The 25,663-nt window shown below is 41.1% G+C and overlaps 2 protein-coding genes across 3 annotated transcripts in view; one reads left to right on the plus strand and one right to left on the minus strand.

Moving 5' to 3' along the window:
* Nucleotides 1–210: 210 nt before the first annotated feature.
* Nucleotides 211–4,809, minus strand: Sowahc (sosondowah ankyrin repeat domain family member C). The gene has a single exon (XM_041656360.1). The coding sequence runs from the start codon at nucleotides 4,657–4,659 to the stop codon at nucleotides 3,124–3,126; it is 1,536 nt and encodes a 511-aa protein (XP_041512294.1). The 5' UTR covers nucleotides 4,660–4,809; the 3' UTR covers nucleotides 211–3,123.
* A 341-nt stretch (nucleotides 4,810–5,150) lies between these two features.
* Nucleotides 5,151–25,663, plus strand: part of Septin10 (septin 10) — a 42,281-nt gene continuing 21,768 nt past the window's right edge. The window contains exons 1-4 of one of the 2 annotated variants that reach the window (XM_041656066.1): nucleotides 5,151–5,304; nucleotides 20,723–20,840; nucleotides 21,162–21,357; nucleotides 24,766–24,952. In XM_041656066.1, the coding sequence (XP_041512000.1) occupies nucleotides 5,287–5,304; nucleotides 20,723–20,840; nucleotides 21,162–21,357; nucleotides 24,766–24,952 (519 nt within the window). In that variant the 5' untranslated portion in view covers nucleotides 5,151–5,286. Of the gene's footprint in view, nucleotides 5,317–20,722; nucleotides 20,841–21,161; nucleotides 21,358–24,765; nucleotides 24,953–25,663 lie in introns of both variants that reach the window. The other variant, XM_041656065.1, reaches the window with a different exon arrangement.

Raw genomic sequence — 25,663 nt, forward strand, 5'->3', positions numbered from 1 at the left:
CTCTTTACAGATGGTTGTGAGCCACCATGTGGTTGCTGGGAATTGAACTCAGGACCTTTGGAAGAGCAGGCAATGCTCTTAACCACTGAGCCATCTCTCCAGCCCGAGACTATTTTTTTTTTAATTAAAACTTGGAAAAGTATTTTGCAAACCATAAAACACTGCACACTCAAAGTAGCTAAAGGACTACAGAAACTTAGACAGTTCGATTTCTACTATGAACATTTTATTTTGACAAAACTTACAGATTCTGAAACTCACAAGCTTTGACCTACTTAAAAAGCAAAAGACAAAACATCACATTACAATATCTCAGGTGTGAATGAACTAGTACCACATTACCTGCATTTTATATACTATACAAGCGTACCTGGAAGACACAAGAACAAACTCGTTTTTAAAGTACAGTCTCTGGTTAATAGATGCCTGTATTTCAATGTATTGCCACTATTGGGAGACACAACTTCATGATAATTATCAAATTCTACAAATCATTTTTTTCTACTTTTGATTTGGAAATTAAAAAGTAAGAGGAATGAAGTAGCTTAAAATGTTACTGTACAAAGTACATCATGACAAGGAATCCTAGGAGTTCCCTCTGTTTTGTGTTTTTAAAGTTTAAATTTATTTTGTGTTTGTGCATATAACAGTTACTTGAGTACGGGAATGTATATGCCATGACACACAACTGGAGGTTGGAGGACAATTTTCAGGACTGAGTTCTCTCCTTCCATTGTGGATTCTAGGGTCAAACTCAGGTCTTCAAGCTTGTAAGACAACCACTTTTATCTGCTGAGTTTTCAGGCCAGCCTAGGAATGACTCCAGGAAATTTAAATGCTTTATAGCTTTAAACTTTTAGTGTGAAAAGAAAGTTAACACATGTGGAGGGATTAATAATGACTGTTCAATAGAACCTTCGTGTAGTTCTGAAACATCTACTTGTATAGCTGCCTTAAATGGAAATTAAAAGTCCACGATGGGAATTGTAAGCTTATTCTGCACTAGATATAGTGAATGTTTATACATGAACACGTGACTGCTTTTTACACTGACTTTTCACTCATATATACAGAAAGTGCTTATCAATGTATAGAACTACTTCTTAAATCCTAAAACAAAGATAAAGGCACATAAGTGGATAACAACTTATGTGTGTGTGTAGTGTAGGCACAAGAGTGTTTGGGAGCACCCATGTGTGCTTATTCTGAGGCCAGAGTGGACTGTCAGGAGACTTCCTCTATGCCTTCCTTATTTTCTTGAGACGTTCTTTCCCTGAACCAGAAGTCACTGTTTCGGGTAAGCTGGCTGGCCCCTGGGCTCTCAGGATCTGCCTGTCTCACCTCCCCATGCTGGCTTACAGGCACCCTCAACCCTATACCTAGCCTTTTATATGGGTGCTGGGGATCCAAACACATGCCCTTATGCTTGCCGGACACGTGCTCATACCCACTGAGCATCCGTCTCCTTAGCCACAACTTACACATTTCATGTGAGCATCTTCAACTCATATTTAAGCAGCTTTAGCTGCTATCTTGAGAGAGAGGTGACAAACCTGTTAGGAATTTCTATGACTTTGAAAAGTTAGTTAATAACAAAATGTTGCAGCTCTGTACACTGAGTAGTCTCCTTCACTCTGTGGGCCTGGCTGCTCACTCCCTCTTCTATCCTGTAGACTGTAACAACTTAGGTCTCAGCAATCAGACCAGAAAGACTAAGAGAGAAGGACGGCCAAATCCGTCTCCAACAGAAATTTCTAATCCTGTTACAAGATTTAATACATTTGTGAGTTAAATTTTAAAGTAATTATAAAGCCATTTACTCTAACACAAATGAATGGAATGTAATTAAGGATCACAGTTATAAAAGTGTTTAATTTTAAGGAATAGCATTTTTTCATTTATATAAGGAAATGTAATAGCTAGCAGCATCGAAATACAGAAATGGTTCCATTTCTTTTTCCTTTTATAAAGTATACTAAACTTGCCCATTTCTAAATGGGCAAACTATTTAGCTTTTCAGTAATTACACCATACCTCTTTGAGTAGATAAAAAAAAAAATCAAGTGAAAGAATTTGAACATTTGTAAAATATTGCTACGAAGCATAGAGATTATGAATGTACTAATAAAATTAAATGTCTCTTATATGAGAACCGTATTAAGTTGATTTAATAACTACTTCACAGAAGCATAGGCTATTAATACTTACGCTGATTTCTGCTACTTTCTAAACAAGAAAAGCCTTGTTAAGTAATAAGTAAATCAGTCTAAGTATTGTAAGCTTCATCAAAAAGAAACCCTAGAGTACAAACCTCAGAACGGGTAGAATTTCAGAGAAGCAAAACAAGTTAGTGATAATTAAGACACATATTTAAAAAAAAGTACCATAGGCTGTTAAGTGTTCTTCTATTTATGTAAAAAAATGCGATTAATAATGTACCGTATACTGAATAGTGTTATATAGGGACAATCCTATATAGGCACAAACCAGATTACAGTAACTCAAAAGCAAATGCTGCTTATTTCTTCAGTTCAGTGATTAAAACTGAAATTGCTTGTTTCAAAAAAAAAAATGGGAACTGCTACTTACAAGTTTCCCATCTCGATTCACATAGTTCTCATTTGTATTTCACATTTCCACTCTGACCTGGGCCTTTGCTAGCACCGTAAGGAGCAAGTGCAAACAGCAGAAAACCAGGGCAGCCTGCAGGTTTGTTCACTTACAACCATGACCAGGTTCGCACACAGTTTGCCTTTTCTGACGTCCTACGAGTCACTCAGGAAAACATACTTGATAGTCCTTACTGTGCATGGTGTCTAGTAATGGTGACAGCAAGGGGCTCTTAGTCACCAATCAATCCCAGTTCTCACACGTTCCTGGTTACAAGGGTGGGGTGGGGGAAGAGGCACAAATCATTGCATCATGAATCATTCCAGACGTTCTCTTGCCCCAGAATGCTATCCGGGAAGGATTACTACAGATCCACCCCAAGTCTGCAAGTTACAATGCTAATTTATGCTGTCTTTTCGGGTTCCACTTTCTTATTCACTGCCAGTATTAGTCTACCTGGAAGAAAACTAAACCTTAGCATTTCTAGCAGGAATTATTTTGTTTTTTTTTTTTTTACCCAAATACATTGGACTTCGGTCTCAGTTTGAAGGAAGATGAGTGGCCCTTAAGGGACCTTTCCTCTTCCTCCTCTTCGCCCTCCTCCAGTGGTTGCTCGGTGTCCTTGAATGAGGGAGTGGTGTGAATGATCTGGGTTCGGAATCGGATTTTGTTGAGCCGTGGTTTTAACCGTCCGCTGGAGCTCCCCAAGGCTTTGCGACCTGAATCTTTCGCCTTGCTCCCGGCCTCGGCGACGTGGTGGTGGTGGTGGTGGTGGTGATGTTCGGTGCCATCTTCCACGCCCTGGGAGAGTTTGTAAGTGATGAGGTGTGACGGGAGCACCTTTGAAAGTCTCCAGCGCCCACTCCCGCGGCCGGTAGTACTGTCCCCATCATCTTCGTCCATGACGCCTACCAGGTTCTTGATCTCTTCTGCGATGCTCTCACTCAGGTACTGAGAGGCCTTTCTCCCGCTGTAGTCCCTGATGTCCACATCTGCGTCGTAGGCCCCCACGAGTAACTTCACCACCTCTACGTGCCCGTGCATGGCTGCCAAATGCAGGGCCGTGTAGCCTCCGCTCGACCTGGCATTAATGTTCACTGGCAGCTGGTGTTTGCTGGCAAAGTTGACCAACATGGCCAGGAGCTCCTGCCTGCCGTGCTTGGCGGCCCAGTGGAGACAGGTGAAACCGGTGATGAAGTCTCGCTTCGACAGCAGGCCAGGCTCACAAGTGAGCAGCCCTTCTAGGCTGTCCCACTTGCCCTCCGAAGCCGAGAGCATCCAGGCGTGCTCCAGAGGATCCAGCGTCACCGAGCCCCCACCGCTGCTCTCCTCTTCGGCGGATGACGAAGCCAAGGATGCGCTATCGGAGTCGCCCCCTCCTCTGCTGCGACCTCCTACGGAGTTACCGTCCCCGGGACACACGCTCCTCTTGAGTTGAGGGGAGCTGCCCATCAACAGGTCCCGAAAGTTCTGACGGGCCGACCTCGGTGTATTTGGCGCACTAAGGGAACTGCCCCCTTCAGCTTCCTCACCGCCGTGTGCAGGGAGTTTCAGGTTCTCTCCAGGCCCGGGGACTGACGCCCAGGACACGGCCTGGACCTCCTGTGGCAAGTCCTTAGACGGGGCCCCACTTTGAGCAGGGATCGGAAGCTCCTGGTCGCTGAGTTCGCCTCCCGGGCCGAGAGACAACTGTGGATCCGCCCCCACTTGGAGCTGGCTGCCCTCGCATGGCTCGGCTGGAAAGTCCGGGACTTCAGGCTCTTCAGTCACCTCGATACGCGGTGGATCACGGGGGAGTGAGGCCTCAAGCGGAGGGGACCCCCCTGCACAGAACCTCTTCTTGAGATGCACGTACTTGGTCCCATCCGCGGGATCGGTGCGCACGGTGGCCACCGCGTTGACCAGATCCTTGAAGTGTTCGCGGGCGCGGGTGCGCTGCTCCCGGGGGCCGCCCAGGGCGTCCCTGAAGTGTTGCACCAATTCTGAGTGTCGGGCCCGGCCCCCGCGCTCGGTGAGAAAGCGCACGATCGCCTCAGAGCTCGGCTCCATCCCGCAGCTCAGCTCCTCGGCCCCGGGACGGGTTCAGCCCGACAGCATAGCCGCGCGTCCGGAGAACCGGGAGAGAGAGCGACTGGGTGCACGCGAAGCCAGCTTTAGAGCCCGTCCCGCGAGCGCTGACACCGCCTTACTGGGGCTGTGTCCCAGTAGACACGCCCCACCACGCCCACTTCCGTTTGGGCCGCAATCTCTGCGCCAGTCTGCGGCCCCGGGCCACGCCCACTTCCGGGCTCCGCGCGGGCCGGCAATCACTGGTTCCGCCTGTGGCGGGGCGTCGAGGCGCCTAGCGTTTTCTCCAAGTGCCATATTTCTGGTCACCCTCTTCCCCCGCCCGGTGGCTTTTTCGCCTAAAACGTCCCGGGGGAGCACGCCCGGGAGAGCCTCGCCCGGAGCGCGGGAAAACTCCTGGCAGTCATGGGCGAGTCCCCACCCCCGCCGGCCTTGGCCCCGCCCCAGCCGCCTCTCGGTAGCGGCTGCCCCGCCCATTAACGGCTGCGGGTCGTCCCGCCCGCCCCGCGCCCCGCCGGTAACGCCCAGCGGGTCCTCTCTCCGCAGCCGCCCGGGACGCGCGTTTGGGTCCGGCCTGAGACCACCGTTTCGTGACGTCTCACCAGGGCTATGGCCGCTTTCGACGAGGTGCGGCAGCTGGTGAGCCCCGCGCCCTTGTGTTCCCCGGTCCCGGCGGCACTCCCCTGAGTCCCCGCCCCGCCCGATCGCCTCGGGACCAGCGGGATTGTGACTCCCGCGTGCCGTGGAGAGTGGGCTCCCTGCTGCCCCAGGGCGAGGGCTGAGGAGCTCTGGCGAGCGACTGTGGATGTGGGGGAAGTTAGATTCGCCAGGCTTCCTGATCCTGACCGAAAGGGGGGGGGTCTTAATTAAATCCGGGATGATGACTGATGGCTGTCACTTTGTAACGGTTTTTGTGAGCAGGCCTTGTCATCCGCCTAGTTTTGAGCAGTTGTGTACACGTCCCGGCTGGTAACTGGGAAGTCGGCTTTCCTGGCTTTTCCAAAACTTGGCAGTTTTACCGTTTTGCGTGGTGGTTCTGTTTTGCTTTCCCCTCTCCTTGTAATTAAAAGAACGTATGACCGATCCTGTATTTTGTGCGTTTCAAATAACTTTTGCATAACATGTTGATACTGGATACTAAGTCATAGTTATCCGGATAGCCATACTATTTTCATAATACCAATCTCTTGTAATCTTGCCTTTGTTCCCATCATTTTATAACTGTTCTTGGAGTTTTCTAGATGCTGCATGGGTAGAATGGCCTCTCTATGTTTACTTCCCTAACAGCTACATGCAGTAGATAATTTTTTGTTTTGCTACCTTAAAAACTCCAATTTTGCCTTTATTTAGTATTAATGAAAATAATCCTCTTAACCTTAAATACCTTGATATTGGTAGCATTTTCGCAGGATTCTTAATCTCAAGCAATATTACTCTATTAAAAATTTTCCAAATAACTTCCTGCTTACCTGAAACTAGTGGCTTTTATTGTGTTTCTATACTTCATTTTAGTTGTAGAGATTATTTCTGTAGCCTAAAATAAAAATAAATCAAAATAGTTAAATGCTATAATTTCCATGTGAACTTGAACTATGGCCATTTACATGAAAAAAAAAATCATATATTTTAGCTACAAAAACCTTAATGGCTCTCCAGTAAAACCATCCTGTCATGAAAAGTATTGTCACCGTGTAGTGACTTACCATCTAAGTCTTCAGCACCATGAAACCCTGATTTCTTCTTAGGTCTGCTCACTATCACAAGGTCTTATTCTGGAAACAAACATTGGACACACTAACTGCATTTTCATCCATCATCACATTTGCTATAATACTGTCTGCTGTGGGTGAATTATTTGATATCTGCATGCAAATGAAGTTCTACCATATTTTAAATCTGTTTATTGCTTCTTGTAGGGAGAGGTTTATATTATGGCTCATATACTTTTATAGAAAGCTGAAAACAGGGCTGGGCGGTGGTGGCGCACGCCTTTAATCCCAGCACTCGGGAGGCAGAGGCAGGCGGATCTCTGTGAGTTCGAGGCCAGCCTGGTCTACAAGAGCTAGTTCCAGGACAGGAACCAAAAGCTATGGAGAAACCCTGTCTCGAAAAATCAAAAAAAAAAAAAAAGAAAAAGAAAAAAAAAGAAAGCTGAAAACATTGTAATTATTATTTGCAGTTAATAGTGGTAGCATTTATGGGTAAAATTCTGCGAGGATACAACAGTCATAATTTTAGGGAGCAACAGTCATAATTTTAGCAGCTGGTTTTTTGTTTTTGTTTTTCGAGACAGGGTTTCTCTGTAGCTTTGGAGCCTGACCATCCTGGAACTAGCTTTTGTAGAACGGGCTGGCCTCGAACTCACAGGATCTGCCTGCTTCTGCCTCCCGAGTGCCGGGATTAAAGGCGTGTGCACCACTGCCTGCCTAGCAGCTGTTCTTTATGTTGCTTTTGATTTAGTTAAATGAATCTTGAAAGTCTAGATATGGTGGGTTCCCCAGCCCCTCCAGGGTCCTTTAGGCAGTCATGGGTCGTAAGGCTAAGGGGCTTAGCAAAGGTACAGTAGGAGAATTGAAGGCATCTCCTCTGACTTCTTTACTGTCTCCTCTTTACCATCAGGTCAGGTTTTTGCTCCAGCAGAACATATACTGAAACTGGAATGCAGATTTGGAGACTACTTCATATTTTTCTATTTTGAGGGGCAGAGGAACCAGTGGGATTCAATAGAAGGTCAAGGGAAGCTAAAGGGGGGGGGCTGTGAATAGTATAAAAGAATATTGTGAAATTGTCGTATTGAAAACCATTATTTTATATAAATGATATATGTTAATGATAATACAGAGAGCAGATTAAGTTTACCATGATACCTTCCTATAAAGCACTTGGAGTGGGATGGGGGTGTGGGGTGTGTGTGTGAAGGATGAGGCAGGAGAATCTTAAAGTCAACCTAGGCTACATAATGACTTCAAGACTGGCCTGGATTAGGTAGAGAGACATTATCTAAAGAAACAAAAAAAGCTGGGCAGTGGTGGTGCACGCCTTTAGTTCTAGAACTTGGAAAGAAGAGGCAGGTGGATCTCAGTGATTTCGAGGCCAGCCTGGTCTTCAAAGCAAGTTCCAGGATAGCCAGGACTGTTGCACAGAGAAACACCAAAACCAAAAACCAAAAAGAAAACAAAAACAAAACAGCAATAAAAAAGCAAAACAAGAATAAGAGTCCCAGTTCATTTTATCCTCCATGTTGGCCATATTTATGGAGACTGTGAGAAATCCTTTATATATATATATATATATATATATATATATATATATATATATATATAGAGAGAGAGAGAGAGAGAGAGAGAGAGAGAGTTCATACACGGTGAAATAAGTATAGTATCTATTCACAGATACCTAATATGTTGTGAGTTGTCTACACTTGTTTTTTTCAAGACAAATGACCATTATACACAGTAATACTTTGTTTGACTGCATGTGTATGGCTTAGCAAGAATTACTTGAACACTTGAAAATGCAGATAGATATCTTACTGAGGGAGACTGTTAGTAAGGTAGTACTGTATGTAGAGATGAGAACCATTACTCACATATGTCTTGCTTAGCTTAAGCTGTCAACTTGATGTAGTACAGAGTCATCTGTGGCGGTCGTCATGGATGGATTGCCCAGATCAGATCGTCTGTGGCTGTGTCTGTGAGGATTGTCTTGATAGTTGATGTGAGAATACCCAGCCCACTATTGGCAGTGCCTTCCCTGGCAGGAGGTTCTGAGCTGTGTAAGAAATCCAGGAGAAAGAAAAAAAAATGGATCTTTTTCTCTAAAGTACAGTTGCCAGTTTATGTCTTTTACTGGGGAATGAGAATACTCATATTTATAGTTATTAGTGAAAGGCATGTATTAGTACTGTTTTCCTAAATCTCTTTTGATTTGTTGGTCTCATATTTATTTTTCCCCTGTGACCTTTTAGGTATGTTCCCTTCAATATTCCTTCCATTATCTTCCTTTTATTTGGCTTATTGACCATAAATTCCACTAGTTTGTTTTAATCCTTTAAGATTTTAATTCTTCCTTCAAATTAGGATAGGTAGTTTTGCTGACTATAAAAGTCTAGATTGACAGTTTTTGGTCTTTCAGAACTCAGAATACAAATATAAGCCCTTCTTGACTTAAAAATTTGTATCAAATCATCAGCTTTTATTATGCCTGGTGTACTTGCTTGCTGTAATTAATTAAACATGCCAACCAAAAGAAACTTGGGGGAGGAATAGATTTATTTGGCTTACGCTCTCAAGTCACAGTGCATCACTGAAACAAGTGGGGTTGGGGACCATGTAGGACCACTGCTGGCTGGCTCACATTTAGACTTGCTCCTTGGCTCCTGCTCAGCCAGTTTTCTTATACAGCCCAGAACTACCTACCCAGGGGATGGCATGATCCACAGTGGACTGGGCCTCCAATTAACCAATCAAGGCAGCATCTCACAGACATGAGACTCCCTCAGATGACTAGACGACAGCTGGGGTTAACTAAGAAAACCACCCTTTCTCTGTTTGCCTTTAGAATTTTAACTATAATAAGACATGGCGAATTTTTTTAATTAATTTATTTATTAAAGATTTCTGTCTCTTCCCCACCACCACTTCCCATTTCCCTCCCCATCCCCCAATCAAGTCCCCCTCCCTCATCAGCCCAAAGAGCAATCAGGGTTCCCTGCCTTGTGGGAAGTCCAAGGACCACCCACCTCCATCCAGGTCTAGTAAGGTGAGCATCCAAACTGCCTAGGCTTCCACAAAGCCAGTACGTACAGTAGGATCAAAAACCCTTTGCCATTGATCTTGAGTTCTCATTAGTCCTCATTGTCCGCTATGTTCAGCGAGTCCGGTTTTATTCCAGGCTTTTTCAGACCCAGGCCAGAGAATTTTGTCTTTTCTATTTAGAGTTGTTAGACCTCTTTTATCTGGATGAGTACCACTTTCTCTAGAACGGGAAATTTTCTTGTAAATACCTTACTTGCCTATGGCAAGGAATTCTTCTGTATCCATAATTCATAGATTTGGACTTTTTATGGTGGCCCAAAGCTACTTTGTCTTCAAGCCCTGATACTTTATTTTCTGCATTATCTACACGGCTGATGAAGTTTGCCACTGGGCTCTTCATTTGGCTTATTGCATTTTTTTTCTTTTCAGCATCATTTCTTTTTTCTTTTTGTTTTTTTGAGGCAGGGTTTCTTTGTAGTTTGGAGCCTGTCCTGGAACTAGCTCTTATAGATCAGGCTGGCCTTGAACTCACAGAGATCTGCCTACTTCTGCCTCCTGAGTGCTGGGATCAAAGGTGTGTGCCACCACCACCTGGCTTCAGAGTCATTTCAATTTGGCTTTTCATCAGTTTTTTCATTATTGAGTCTGTTTTCATATCTTGAATTCACTTCTTTATTGTTTTTATTTTCTCTTGGGTGCATTCTTATCTTTGAGTTTTTGAACATTTTCTTCCTTCCTTCCTTCCTTCCTTCCACTTTTCTTGGCTTCCATTTTTGTAGTTCAGATTATCCTCTCCCCACTTTATTTCTTTTGCTCTAGGATTGGCACTCGGAGCTATGGTCACTGTCCCTGCCCTTCCCCTGAGAGTCAGCAATTATCAGTGATAGCAATCGCTATCCAGTGTCAACATACCCTTGGCTGGGCTCTGCTTCTGCTGTCACATGCTATGACTTTTCATGTCCGGGTGCTCTACTCTAGGTCATCTCTAACTTGCTTCCCACTTCCAGCCCTTCTCTGCATGTTTGAGACCCTGGGTGTTGGGTACCCTACTCTGGTCACACCCTGCCTGCTTCCCACTTCTTATACGTATTGTGGCCCTCACACACCTGATGTCCTTCCCTGAGTCAGCTACAGCCTCCTCCCTTCTTCTGAAACCTCGGCCACTGTATTTTTGTGGATCCCACATACCTGGGTGTCCTACTCTGCCCATTTCTCACCTGTGCTGTATGGCTGTGGGTCCTTGGATACCTGGGCCCCCTACTTACTCCAGTCCGTGTCCCATTTCTGCCACCTATGCTGACTGAAGTGTTTTGTTGTTGTTTGAAAATTTCCCAGAGAAGATGTAGGGGATGTAGGGGAGCTGTGTTTCGAAGCTTGCTCCCTTTACTAGGCTCCTGAGCATGAGCATGAGGAGTTCACCACTTACTCCCCACTGCTGTTGTAGCACTCAGTTGTTGGACTGCCTATTGATCTCTCTGGCTAGCAGGCATCTCTGCAGCCCTGCCTTCCCCAGTGCTTCCTGAGTAGCTCCCTGCAATTTTCATGCATTAGGCCTGTTGAAATTCTGAGTGGTTTCAGTGTCTGTTTAGATGATCCTCTTAGACTTTGCCTTTACAGTATTTGACCTCCTTTCCTTAGGTATTCTTTTAGATTTTATGCTATGTTAGCCTCTCTTCCTAATGGATAATGCCTTGATTTTCTCATTGCACAAAACTAAAAATCTCAGTTTCAGATACTTCACTCTGTATGCCTTCTACCTTGCTTGTTTACTCCCTAACTATCCCAGCTCCCTCAAATCTTTGCTCTAATTTATTATTTCTGCTTGCTTTCTGGTTCCCTTTTAGTCCCCTTTGAGTTCATTATTACCACCGTTTAGAATCATTCCCTTGCACATCTGCTCCTTCTGCTTCAAAATCCTTTCCTGGCACAATTCCACACTTAATACCAACCAGATTGTCTCTAGGATCCACTCTTGTGCCAGATGGAGGAAAAGCACATCAACACTCTCACTAAATGTTTTTGACCTTAAATTATTTTTTGGTCTCCTATGATAACTAATTTTCATTATCCCATGATAGGATTTATAATCACCACACATTTATGAGGGTGTTTGCAGAAAGATCTAAATGAACAAGAAACACATCCTGAGTGTGTAGGGCACCATCCCATGGGCTGGGGACCCATAGTGAGTATAAAGGAGAAAGCAAGCTAAGGGCCAGCATTCATCTCTTCCTGCTTCATGACTGCACATACTGCCTTAGCCACCCTGCCACCGTGATTTCCCCTCATGACTGACTACGCTGAAACTGTGAGCCTAAACAAACCCATCCTTAAGTTGCTTTTGCTAGGTATTTTATTACTGCAAGGAGAAAAGTAACAAATCCATCACCTTTCTATTTTACGGGATTACCTGTGACAAGTAATTGGATAGGACTTTCGGTTGCTTATCTCTTTCAGATTTTTGCATTGTGCCTTCTGGTACCACGAAAGTTAGTCCTCAGGGAGGAGGCTTTCATGTCAGATCTAGCTCAGGTCTCCTAGACCTGTGTATGAAGTGCATGCTGTCTTCAGCAATAGGAACTTACCATTCACCTTTGGGGAGCAACCTAGGACAATAGACAAAAGCCTGTAATTTTGGGGGGGGGGGTCTCTTGACAACTCTGACCTCTGACCAACCACTCAAACGAGTGCTTCATATGCCTGGTGCTGGGTTTTTATTAGATGACCTGTGACTCTTGAGTGAACTGTAACTCAGTGCTAACACATTACCCATGTGATACTTAATAGATCTTTGTTATTGACTGTGAAAAGTATTGGTGGTTGTCCACAAGAAACTCTTACTTACTTACTAATCCCAAAGTGCAAAAGTAATAATGCTGGTCCTGGAGAGATGTCAGTGGTTAATATGGTTTCTCTTTCAGAGGACCTAGGTTCGTTTCTGAGCACATCCATGGCTCACAAGCACCTGTAAATCCAGTTCCAGTGTGTCCTGTGCCCTCTTCTAATCCCAGTGGGTACCAGACAGACACATGGTGTATAGATGTACATGCAGACAGCACACCATTACACATAAAAATAAAATAAAACATAGTGACATGTTTGGATATGCCAAGGAGAGGCAGCTATAAAGGGCTTCCTTTAAGTGAAAAAGTAGACTTTTCTTAAATACTTAGAACGGGAAGAACATAAAATCATATGCTAGGATTGTAAAGATAAATATGGGAAGGAAAAAATTTATTTATGAAATTGTGAGAAAAGAATGAAATGTGGTAATTTTATTACAAACTACAAAAGTTATAGTCACAATGCATGCTTAATTAAGATAGAAAAGGTGTTTATGGTTGTGCAACACTTGCCTGTAGTTTTATTCACCTGCCTAGGCTCTTGGGATATTTTTCTCCCCTACCTCCCCTAAAATTGCATCAAACTGTGCCAATTCATACCCTATTTTCTTTCCTGCTTATCGTAACATCCACGCAGTGACCTTAGTTTGTGACTCATGGAAGCACTTGTCAAATTCCTGTAGCACTTTTCAGCTTCACCTCCTCTGTGGTCGTCATGGGGATTCCTGAGGCCTGAGTGACAGTTCTTCACAACTTTGTTGCCATACATCTATGTTTACAATTTTGTTTGTCACTTCTTCTCCCCTCTGTGCTTTATTTGCTGCTGGAGTGGGGAGGAGCTTTTTCTTCCACAGTTCTTTCTCTGACACTACAGCGCTCATCGTATTATATGCATATGTCCCAGCTGTACTAAAATCTATATTCCAAGAATACCGACTGACTTAGCTTTGATCCACATTGCCTGGTGTCTGTTACACTTTCTTTAAAATATATGGCTTTTTAAAAATTAATATTTAGTTCATTCTGGGAATAAGTGAAAAGTGTGTTATTGGTAGACTTTATTCTGTTTCCTTGGTATCACCTCCCCTCCTTGCCCCCAAAAGGTCCATTTTAAGATGTTTCTGTGAATAATTATTTCTTCTTCCTTACCCTTCTCTGGCTTCTCTTTTATTTTCTTTCCCTGGCCTTGGTAAAACCAGCAACTTCTCAATGCCTAGTTTTTCTATCATTTGGCCTGCATGGAACAGGGCCCAAATAAATCTGATTTAATTCCCACAACAACAAAATACAGTTTTAGTGTGTCTCTCCTTATTAATCCATCAAGCTTCTACATGCGGTTTCAGTGACTTATTCTTCATTTTCACTACATCATACTTTCATGATGCTTTGCTAGAACTTATAGTCAGAATTGAAAGGAACCCAAGAAAAATCAATATTTTCATATCCCGTTGAGTTTCCAAAACAAGTTTTGCCTTTTCACGTGCTAAGATTAACAAAATGCATCTGAATTTTCTCCAGTTTCTTTATGCATTACCTACAGAATTGAAATGTTCTGGAAATTACTTTGTCATACTGTGAGTTAGGGAGACCTGGCTTCCCTGATATTAGCCTATTATATCATCAAAGAATGACGGGGAAGGAGTGTTTTCAAACATCTGTAGTCTGTTTTATGGAGAAGAGACTCCTTAGGAGCTGGAGAGAGTGGATTAGAGAGGCAGATTTTTAACAGAGTCGGGAAGAGATTCCCAAGGACTAGAGAGACTAACCAAAGGGTGGTGGAGCTTACCCATAAGCTCCGGACTTGGGCCCTGGAGAGGTTAGACAGTATTATAAATCATATCCTTGCCCTCCAACAGGGAGGCAGAACTTTGTATCTGGAGAAAGTAAGCCGGTGAGAAATAAAAGATTTATTTATCGGTCTCGAGCTGCTCAAGTATGCCAGAGATTAAAAGTACCAGATTTGGGATAATATTTGAGTGCCGGGCTGAACAAATCTGAAATTGTCTCTCATTTTGTGTCAAATAAAATATTTGTCCCTTCGTTAGATTAGATAGTATGGATAAATCAGTAGGATACTCAGTGCTCAGTGTCACTTCCTGAGTACCACCCATCACATTCTCTGAACTGTACTAGAACAATGCCACTTAAGCCTTTTTAAAAAAATGCTAACAAGAAAGTGGTTTTCAGTTTTTAATCAGCAATGAATTGTGATTAGATTTTGTGACAAGTAGTTTAGCAGGTAGTTGAGTTAGTAGAAATTTCTTAGATATAGCAGAAGGTTCCTCTTTTGTAAGACATAGAGCCAAAGGTATTTGTTTATAGCGTAGTTCATTTGTAGTAATAGCAAAGGGTGCTATCTCAATAAAGAGAAGCATCCACTACAGTACAGAATAGAACATTATGTCATAGAATCAGATAATGTTACATGAAACAATCTCTTGAGGACACTCAGAAAACAACAGCAACAAACAGTGTTGTGTTGAAGAATTGGCGGCTATTGTTAGATACACAAAGGAGTCCAGCACAGACACATACTTAGATTAGAGGGATTAATGAGAGACTGGTGACCTTACAGGAAGATACCTGCGATGCTAAGAAGTCAGGAGTGGAAGCATCAGAGCTGCTTTTGTAATACTCCTTTATTGTTGTTATTATTATTTTTGACAATTTTACATAACAGTACTGTGAAGGCATAAGTCACAAACAATCCCACACCAGTTTGGAATTAGATTATTAGAGAGGTTATTTATTTTAAGGGGGAAAAAAACCTTACAGATCAGCGTCCCAGACAACAGCCCTCTGCGCAATCAGGAATGGAGCCTACTCGCCGGAAGTGGATTAGTACAGTGTGGCATATATAATAGATCTTCTGTACACACACACACACACACACACACACACACATTTTAATAGGTTGACTAAACAGCTTGTTTCCGTGTAACTATCTCTGCCTTCCCAGCTATGCTGGTACAGGAATATTCATAATATTTCTGTTTTCCCCTGTCATGCTATAGGGGATGTACCTAATTCTGAGCACTGCTTTGGCTTATTAGAGTATTTCCTAAAACAAGCTAGTTAATTTCTTTGTATTCCTATAATGACTTCTAAATAAAAATAGTGTTCTTGCCTTTCCTTGCAAGTGAGATCTTACAATTTATTATTTGTGTATGTGTATATTAATGCATTAAGGAAGAGGCCTGGTCAATCGTCCTCATCAACTTAGACCATGAAATCCAATATGGGCAAGTTCAACAGAACTGCCATATACGGAACTGTCCATGTATGCTTCAGCAAAAAAAAAAAAAAAATGCAGTAGTCTATATGTTGAATAAATATACTGTTATACAAGAAAGTCACAATATTTTTCCTTTTAAAATTTCAAGTCGTCATACAAAGAAATGGTTTCATCATGATAATTTCATGCATATGTGTCAATATACTCCATTCTTATTCATTGCCCTGCCCTACTGCACTCTCCCATCACCCTACCCCTTCCTGCTGATTCTTTCCCCTCTAATTCTGTCACATGTATTCCATTGCCCATCATTCCTGCACCTTACGTTAAGATTTCTTCCTCCTGCTGGGCGGTGGTGGCGCACGCCTTTAATCCCAGCACTTGGGAGGCAGAGGCAGGCGGATCTCTGTGAGTTCAAGGCCAGCCTGGTCTACAAGAGTTCCAGGACAGGCTCCAAAGCTACAGAGAAACCCTGTCTCGAAAAATCAAAAAAAAAAAAAAGATTTCTTCCTCCTGTCTCATGATGATCCTTTTCCTAAACACACACACACACACACACACACACACACACACACACACACACCCCTCCTTAGATTCATACAAGAAATGGTATTTTTCTGAGTTTAGCTTATTTACTGATTTCCTGTTCCATCCATTTTCCTGGAAATGTTTCCTATTTCTTTATGTCTGAATAAAATCCTACTTACATTGCATGGATTAATTGCATTAGTAACTTTGAGTTAATTAACGAGTCATCAGTATTGCATCATTGTCACATTAAATAAAGAAATAAGAGCATTTTCCTTTGGATTCATTTAATCCACATTGAGGCCCGATTTGAATTCTCCACTTTATGTTCCCAGTGTCTCCATCCTTCTAACAGAGAATCAGCTTTTTTGTGCTGGGTTTATTGAGCTGCATAGAAAGCATCACATGGGGTAGGAGTGGAATACTTTACAGAAATCTGTCTTACAAGGGATGACGTCACTGGCTTCAACCTACCCATTTAACAAACAGTATTATGACATCCATCAGTATCTGTATCTGAATGTTGTGTTGAGCATTTATGGTGGCTATTCACTTGGAAGATTGCTTTCATCTTCTATATTTGCTGATTTCATAAAATGATACACATGCATTGTTCTGGGTTGGGGTGTGGAAGGGCACATAATTTAAGATTACAGCTATGCTTAGTTTAGGTTGTAAAAGTTAATTACACGGGGAATCCAAGGGAAGTAAGGTTGATTGCTGCGCTGTTCTCTTAAAAGCAGATTAAAGGAACAGGCTGAGTACTCGTTTGGAAAGCAGTTTTAAGGCTTAAATGACCTCAAGATATATTATTAACTCAGCAAAAGTTCCAGTCTTAGAATGTAGGAAATATTTTCATCATAATGCATTGTTACAATATATGTCTGTGTGTATTTAACACATTGTCCATCTATCAATGGATGCCTGGCCTGCTTCATTTTTCTGCCTATTACAGGAATAGGTGAAGGAATAGGCATGGGCATGCATTATCTCAGTGGTTTGTTGACTAGAGTCCTTTGGGTATATAATGCAAGAGTGGTGTAGTTGGGTCACATAGTTGTGTTTTTTTAGTATTTTGGAGGAAATTCCATGTTAATGTACATAATGTTGTGTCCCAGCAGCAATATGAGGGTTCCTCATTCCCCAAGTCATTACTGGAATTTTTAGTTTTTTGATGACAGCCTTTCTGACTGGGTTGAGACAGAATCTGAAAGCAGTTTAGTTTGAATTTCTGGAAGTATTTATTGCCCGTTATCTATATTCTTTTTGAGAATCATCTGTTCAGTTCCCAAGCCTGTTTATTGATTTAAAAGCCTTTATATATTTTTTGATTTTATTTTGTATTTTTTTTATATTTCATTTTTGCAGTTCTTTATGTTAAAAGTAAGTTTGGAGATCACAAAGACTACTACTCCAATCGAAGTGTCTCTGTTTACTCTTGGTCATTATTGCCTCAGCAGAATAAATCGAGGGAAACAGAAAGTGCACTTGACTTTTTATTCTAATGTGGATAGTGGTAACTGTTGGTGACCCCCCTCCCCATTAGCGTCCAGCCTCAGTCTCTCATGATGGCTAGTCTTAAAGGAATGGACACACAGAAAATGACGGGGAAAGAAGTCAGCCACTTTAATCCCACAAAATAGCAGAGCCTTAGTATAAAAAGGGTTTACTGTATTTGGGTGTGTGCGCTAAAACATTTGCTTTAAAGTCTTACAAGGTGGGAAGATTAAAAAAAATTTAATTCCTTGTCATAAACATAGTTTTATAGCATTTGATAAGTTAAAAACTCATATTTAATGTTTTTTACATTTATATATATTCTAGATAGTAATAATTAATAATATACTTATTAATACCTATTATTCTAACAACTTATAGAAAGAAGGGTGTATTTGACTTATGGTTCCAGAGTAAAAAGGGTCCATCACTGCCAGGAGGCCAGCATTATGGCTGAACAGGAAGCTGAGAGCTCAAATACAAGCACAAAGAGAACTAAACAGGAATTAGGTGGTACTCAGAGCCCACCTCCAGTGACATACACTTCCTCTGGCAAGGCTGCACCATCTAAACCAACCCCAAAGCTCCACCTGCCAGGAATCAAGTACTCAAGTATACACCTGAGCCTATGGGGACTTTTCTCATTCAAGCCATCCCAGATACCATGACTGATTTGTAGAGGGCAGACTCTCCCCTCCCCCTGTCTATTTTCTCTGGTAGCTGTTTCCTTTGCTTTGCCCAAGTTTTTAAATTTCCCATCTGTCAATTCTTTTTTTTTCCGATTAATTATGCAAGCAGACGTCACTCACACAGCACACAGACACAGACAGCACAGAGACATTCATACACAGACACATTACATCACAACACACACAGTACAGACTTACCTGGGACTCGAACCGGCGACCTCGGGCTCTGCGGGCAGCGCTCCAGTCCTCTCAGCCAGCTCTCCGACCGTTCCATCTGTCAGTTTTGCGTTATTTTCTATGCTGGTTGGACCCTTCTCAGAAAGTCATTGCCTATGCCTATTGCTTGAAGTAATCGCCTCATTTTCCTTTCACAGTGTCAAAGTTTCAGGCTTTTCTTTAAGGTCTTTGGCCATTTTGAGTAGGGTTTTGTGCAAGTCTACATGGAACTATATCCATTTTTTCCTAGTATCATTTGTAGAAGAGGCTATCTGTCTTTTATTAAAAGGAAAATGTGTTTCTGATACTTATATAAAATTAGGTGACTGTTTGCCGTTAATCCAAGCACTGGGGAGACAGAGTGGACCTCTGTGAGTTTGAGGCCAGTGTGGTCTACAGAGCGAGTTCCTGGACAAGACCCCAAAGCTAGAGAGAAACCCTGTCTTGAACAACAAAACAAACAAAAAATTAGGTGACTGTAACTGTGTTCTCTCACGTCTAGGTTCTCTGTACTGTTCTGTTGGTCTGCCTGTCTGTGTTTGTTCAGTATTGTATGGTTTCTTTTACTATTTTTACGTAGTGTAATTTGAGACAAGCACTGTGATACTTGTAACTTAGAATCACTTTGACTGTTTGGGGTCTTTTATGCTTCAAATAAATTTTATGATTTTTGTTCTAATTTTGTGAAGAATATCATTGGATTTTTGATGGAACTGCAGTGAATCTGTAGATTGCTTTAGGGAATGTAACTATTTTTTGGTATTGATTTTGCCAATTCATAAGTGAGTAGAGTGAAGGCTGCTAGGCTCTGAAATGAAAAGGAATTAGTTATTATTCATTGATACTGATGTTTCTGTTTAAGACTTGTGTTTGTGTGTGTGTGTGTGTATGTGTGTGTGTGGGAGAGAGAGAGAGAGAGAGAGAGAGAGAGAGAGAGAGAGAGAGAGAGAGAGAGGAGAAAGAGAGCGCGCTCTAGAGAGATCTGTCCCTCAGTTCTGTCCTTCTACCATGTGGGTTCTGGTATCAGGCTCTGGTCTTTAGGCTTGCTGCTTCCCTCCACCTTTTTGTTATGTTAGGACTCAGTTTTATGGAAGAGTTTCTCAGTTTGAGACCATCAACATGCTTGTAAGAACATTTTCTCTGCTGTGTTGAATATTATTGTGCTCGGCATTCAGTGTTTTTGAGTCCAAGACTGAGGTGGTATGGAAGTCACAATGGTGCTTTTGTTTAACTTTTCGTAGCCTTTTCTTTTCTTGCCTGATTCCAGAGATTTTATTCTTTGTGTGTGTGTGGGGGGGGGAGGGGGGTGGTTGTTAGTTTTTTTCTTATGGTCCATAGTTTTTGCCTAAGCTTATTTGCATCCATTGGTGAGCCTTTGCCAGGTTCCCCACACCTCTCTTGTTCCCGTGTTGCTGCTCTCCTATATTTGGACTAGCTGTTCCGTGCTCTCATGGAGAATTTCTGATTCAAAGTGTGCTATACTCTCATGCTATACTTCCTTGACAAGCTATACAGCCAGGGCTGCTCCAGTCTTCTCTGAGTTCCCTTAATATTTTAGGATCTTATCTCAGGTAAAACTAAATCCTTGCTTTGACCTGAATTTCAGGATGAGTCAGCATGAAGACAAGTTGGAGTTTATTTAAAATAGAAAAAAAGTTGCTCAGGAAAGACTAAAGCACCCCGGGCGCATTTTCAGAAGTTTGAGAGCAAACACAATCAAAGGAAACAAAGTGAATACCTTAAACAAATGATAAGAAAGCAGACAAAAAAGGCATTCAACAAATAGGATCAGAGTAAACTATCAACTAAAGTTCAGGAAACCTGGATTCCCCTGAATTAACTCATCAGTATATATCACTAGATGGCTCAGTATAGGAGGCCATTGCTGGTACCTGGTCTGGATGGGGGTGGGGTTAATCTAATACTGTCTTTTATTCCCACAACTGATGACATAAATTCTTCATTTTTGTCAGTGAATATGCATAGTTTACTTGGATGTTTTCTTGGAATTGGAGGTCATATGTTTTCATGTCAGAATTTGTGCTAGACTTCTGTCACATAAAAGAAATGAGAAATGAGTGTTTTGGGAGGCTCAGCACTGGTGTCCGTTTTCTCCATTTTACCCAACCACTTTTCAGTGAGAAGTAGAAGTCGTGAAATCTTCAGTTGCTTTGTTAAATTATATTTTCTTTCAAGTGTGCCTATATTGTACATTAATTAAATAAAATACTAAATATAAAAAATAATAAAATCAAAGTTACTTGTTTGATTTTTCTTCAGAAAAAAGACCATCCCCGTTCCTTGACTATGTGTGGCCATGTTGGCTTTGAAAGTTTACCTGATCAGCTGGTTGATAGATCCATTCAGCAAGGCTTCTGTTTCAACATTCTCTGTGTGGGTGAGTGCCAGTAACTCCTCCAGTTTTTCAGAATTCATACGCTTAGGCTCGCTTCCTTCTTTATATAAGCAGGATGATTCTTGTGTCTAAGATTAATGGCTCTGTGGATTTTATGAGTCGTTTAAATTCTACTAGTTTTGTTTTGCTTAGCTTCAACCTTTTTTTTTTTTTAAAAAAAAAATTTTTAGTGCTCTCTTCAGAGGTCAGAGAAGGGTAGCATGTGTAGTCATTGTTCCCCTAGCGATTTAGACCAGCTTCAGCCATGCTGCCCACTAGAGTTTAGATGTGTGATTGTTCTCAGTGACTCTCTGTTTCTTTCAGGGGAGACTGGAATTGGAAAGTCCACACTGATTAACACACTGTTCAATACTAATTTTGAAGAGCTTGAATCCTCACACTTTTGTTCGTGCGTTAGACTTAGAGCTCAGACGTACGAACTCCAGGAAAGTAATGTTCGCTTGAAACTGACCGTTGTGAATACAGTGGGGTTTGGCGACCAGATCAATAAAGAAGAGAGGTATGTGGGGTTTTCTGTTTGTCTGATTCCTTTCTTGTATAAGACAAGCTTTATTTCAGGGTGAAACCTGCATTTAGTCCTTTCTCATCTCCTTTAATGTAGATAGTTTCTAAAAAGTAACTGATTTTGAGCCACCAATTTTATCTTGTTTTCTGCCTTTAGATGCTTTAAGTTTTCAGTTACAGCAAGCTTCCTTATGCCTAGGACTTGAATTTAGTGTGTGAGGAAAACCCCAAACAGTATACAATATTAAATGTTTATTTTTACTTAAGTTTTCTCATTTTTCCTCAAATACTTGCAAGGTCAACACAAATTACCAAGCATAAAGCCAACTGGATTACCACATGGCTGTTTTCCTCCAAATATTTCCTCTTTCCTGAATTAAATAATAGAGGAATGCAAGAAGAACAGGCTGCCTGTGTCAAATAAGCTGAACATTCTGCTAACAAACAAAAAAAAAAAAAGCCAAATGCTCTGAAACAACATGAAAGATATCTAAATAAACGGCGTCCTAACACCCAGCTCTGAACAAACAGTGGACGGTTGACCAAACCGAGCGAAGTCTGAGCCCTAGAAAGAACACATGTTGGAGGAGGCAGTCCCAGGTAGTTGGCACAAGGGGCTGTGACAACTGATCTGCGTGACTCCTCCAGCAAATATGGATCGTGCTTTGGCCATATCGAGTACCTAAAACCACTGTTGCAAAAACAGTTCTCACCTCTGAGTGAATGGTAGATAGTTTCTTTTGGAGCCAAAGGCGAATGACTTTGGTCCCGAAATGCAGATTCAGTTTGTCCAAGATAACATATTTCCATGTGGCCAATCATTTGAAGTTTTTCAAAAGGAACAGATGAAAGTCACAAATCAAAATACTTTTCAGATGCTCTGGTGGGAATATCAGTTAAGTTGGTTTCAGTCAATGAGTGAAGTCAGTTGACGGCCTCTGCTGCTCTGATGTCATTCTTGGCCTTCATCCCTTGACTTGACTGTCTTGAGGATGGTAGGGCAGACAGACAGACAGGCAAGTAGTAAATAGCTCTTTAGGGAGTCTAAAAATAATTGGATTCTGGAACTTTAACATTTCAGCTAATCAGTCATGCAGCCTGTAGAATGTGGCTTTTTCTGGGGATGTCAGTTTATATCTGCTTAACTTTCTAGTTTTCCTTTTTTTCTTCAGTTTTGGCCTTGATTTCTTAACACCTGTTGAGCCATTTGGTATTTTTTAAGGATATGAGTTAAGTCACTGTCTTCTCATTGAAATGGTGTTTTTTATTTATTGGAATTAGAAACAGGATAAATTACTATAGAAGAAATTCTGTTTATTTGTCCAACAGTATCTATGGTTTCATTTTTTGAAAAATCTTAAGACAGTCATCTGCATGAATATTTCTGGTTATTTGGACTGTGTAATAAGTCATTACTGACCTATTTTAAGTAATTAACAAATGCTTCTTTGAAATTTTTATGTGAAATATGTACTTAAAGATTTTTACTGTTCAGGTTTTTTGAAAGGGAATATTACTGAGTCATATTTAGACCAGTATTCTAAGGAACCTTTCTTAGTGTTGTTAGTAATCATTCTGATGATGAACTTAGTTCTTATAATGTTGAAGGTATTATGCTAATTCTTATAGAAAACAGAATTATGAAGATACTGGCTTTCTCCCCAACTGTTTGCTGTCTATAGTGGGGGAATACACTATTCTGTGTTTTAGGTTCTGGTCTCTAAGGACTAGAATTACCAGACAATTATAAAATAATTCAGTTCTATCTACGTTCTATAAGGTTACTTTCACAGCTCTTCTGTACAATTACAAGGATGTCCATGGAGTGTCCAGAGCCCAGGCAGCAAGGAGTGCTAGGAAAGAAACTGTTTTTGAACTATTAAAATATCTTCATGATAGATAGGTGTTTCTATGGTAGCTTTTATTTTGTAAATCTTCATAATGCTTGACTTGCTATTCTTTTATTTATGGTCTTGGATTATTCAGTGCAGTTAGTTAACAGCAGAAAGGTAGAAGGGTTGGGGAGATAGCCTACCCAGTGAAGTCCTGAAGTATGATGACCTGAGTTTATTTCTAGATCCCATATTAATTTTTTTTTTGATTTTTCGAGACAGGGTTTCTCCGTAGCTTTTGGTTCCTGTCCTGGAACTAGCTCTTGTAGACCAGGCTGGCCTCGAACTCCCAGAGATCCGCCTGCCTCTGCCTCCCAAGTGCTGGGATTAAAGGCGTGCGCCACCACCGCCCGGCCCCATATTAATTTTTAAAAAGTGGACACAGTGACACATGTTTGTAATCTCAGGGCTGGGGAGTTGGAGACTGAGGAGCTTTGGGGCCTGCAGGTCAGCCAGTATTGCACAATCTGCAAGCCCCACACCAATGAGATGCCCTTTTGAATAAACAAGGCATTTGACTCCTGAGGTTGTCCTCTGGTTCCATACATAGGGACCTGCACACATGAACACATACAAACACGTTGCATAAACAGTGCTTTATCATATCAACATGAAGTAGAAAGTTGACAAAGTCATCATAAGCTGAGATTAAGTATACTGTTTTTTGAGTACACTGATTTGATTTGTATTTCAAAGGATGAATAATAGACTGAAACAGCTAAAGGGAATGTGAGAGTTATCTGGGCTAGAAATAGAGCCCAAGATATAATTGACCTGCTTCTAATTCACTGAAAATAAAACCATGCCAGCATTACCAGTTAGATATTTTCAGCTGATACTGGCCTTTCCTCTTTTGTGGGCTAAGCTTTTCATGACTTATAGATGTACTGAAAACAGGAAGTCAATCACCTTGACTTGCATATTTTAATTGATATCCTTTACTCTTCTCAACCAATTAAACAACATGCCATGCATTATTTTAATTATATGTTAAGCTCTTAACTGCTTGGGGCAGTTGTAAGTCTTAAAAGAACTGAACCTAGTATGTGAACAGATGTAGAAATGAATCTTTATGAACTTAATACGATTTCTAACTAGATCAATGGTTCTCAATCTGTGGATCCTGACCACTTTGCACTCATATCAGATATCATGCATATCAAATATCTACATTATGATTCATAACAGTAGTAAAATTACACTTATAAAGTAGCAATGAAATACATTTATAGTTGAGGGTCATCACAACACTAGGGAACTGTATTAAAGGGTTTCAGCATCAGGAAGGTTGAGAACCACTGAGCTAGATTATCCTAATGTTTTGACAGAATTACCTTCATGTGTGTATATTGTACATATCGTGTGTTAGTACTGTAGTTAACTCTTTGGTTGGTTTAGATATTAACTGATTTTACTGGAAGATACAGACCTCAGACTTGGTAATTGTACAGGTTCCTTATTAAGATAGCATGGGTATGTGCATTAAATATTTAAATGCTTATTTTTTTCAGCTACCAACCAATAATTGATTACATAGATGATCAATTTGAGGCCTATCTCCAAGAAGAACTGAAGATCAAGCGCGCTCTTTTTAACTACCATGACTCGCGTATCCACGTGTGCCTCTACTTCATTGCTCCAACAGGCCATTCTCTAAGGACACTTGACCTCCTAACCATGAAGAGCCTGGACAGCAAGGTGGATTAGGGAAGCAACCAACTTCTCGAATTTTAGTATACTTGAAATATTAAAGTATTTTTATTATAATAAGCACATGCTTTGCAGCTTTTATTCTGTATGTCTTTGAAACATTTTTTTTTTCCTGGGGAAATTCAATCTGGAAAATAAGATACAAAGACTAAACAAGTTCTCTTTTTAGTGATTGCATTTGTTACAATTGTTCTCTAAATTTTCATATAGAGTTTCTTTGACATAATTTTATTTCAGACATAGTGAAAGGAATAACTTCTTTGACAAAGATTATAAAGCATAATATTTCATCTTGGTGAAATACGTTTTTGTTTGGAACAAAACAAGAAAATTTGTTCCTGAATTTTTGAAGCAAGTAACTATTTATAAATTTAGGAGGTTATAAAAACAGTTCCATAATTAACCTGCGGAAGACTTTTATGTTTATTTAAAAGTTGAAAAAGACTAGTTTCTTCCCTAATCCAAAGGAAATCTGTTCATATACAAATCTGTGCTTTTAAAGGAATAAAATAAAAAGTGAAATTCTGTGTTATACAAAAGATCACTATGATACAGTATTATAAAGGTCATAGAATTTGCTATTAGTGGGGAGGTGATTTTAAATATTGGTTGTATCCCTTATTAGCTGTTTCATCTGTGGCAAATACCTTTAGTGCTCTGAGCCTCAGTTTCCTCACTCCCTAATATACAAAGCAGGTG

The sequence above is a fragment of the Microtus oregoni genome, unplaced genomic scaffold, assembly GCF_018167655.1.
Source record: "Microtus oregoni isolate MIOR12 unplaced genomic scaffold, Mior012 000007F_ref0000211, whole genome shotgun sequence".
In the NCBI taxonomy this organism is placed as follows: Eukaryota; Metazoa; Chordata; class Mammalia; order Rodentia; family Cricetidae; genus Microtus; species Microtus oregoni.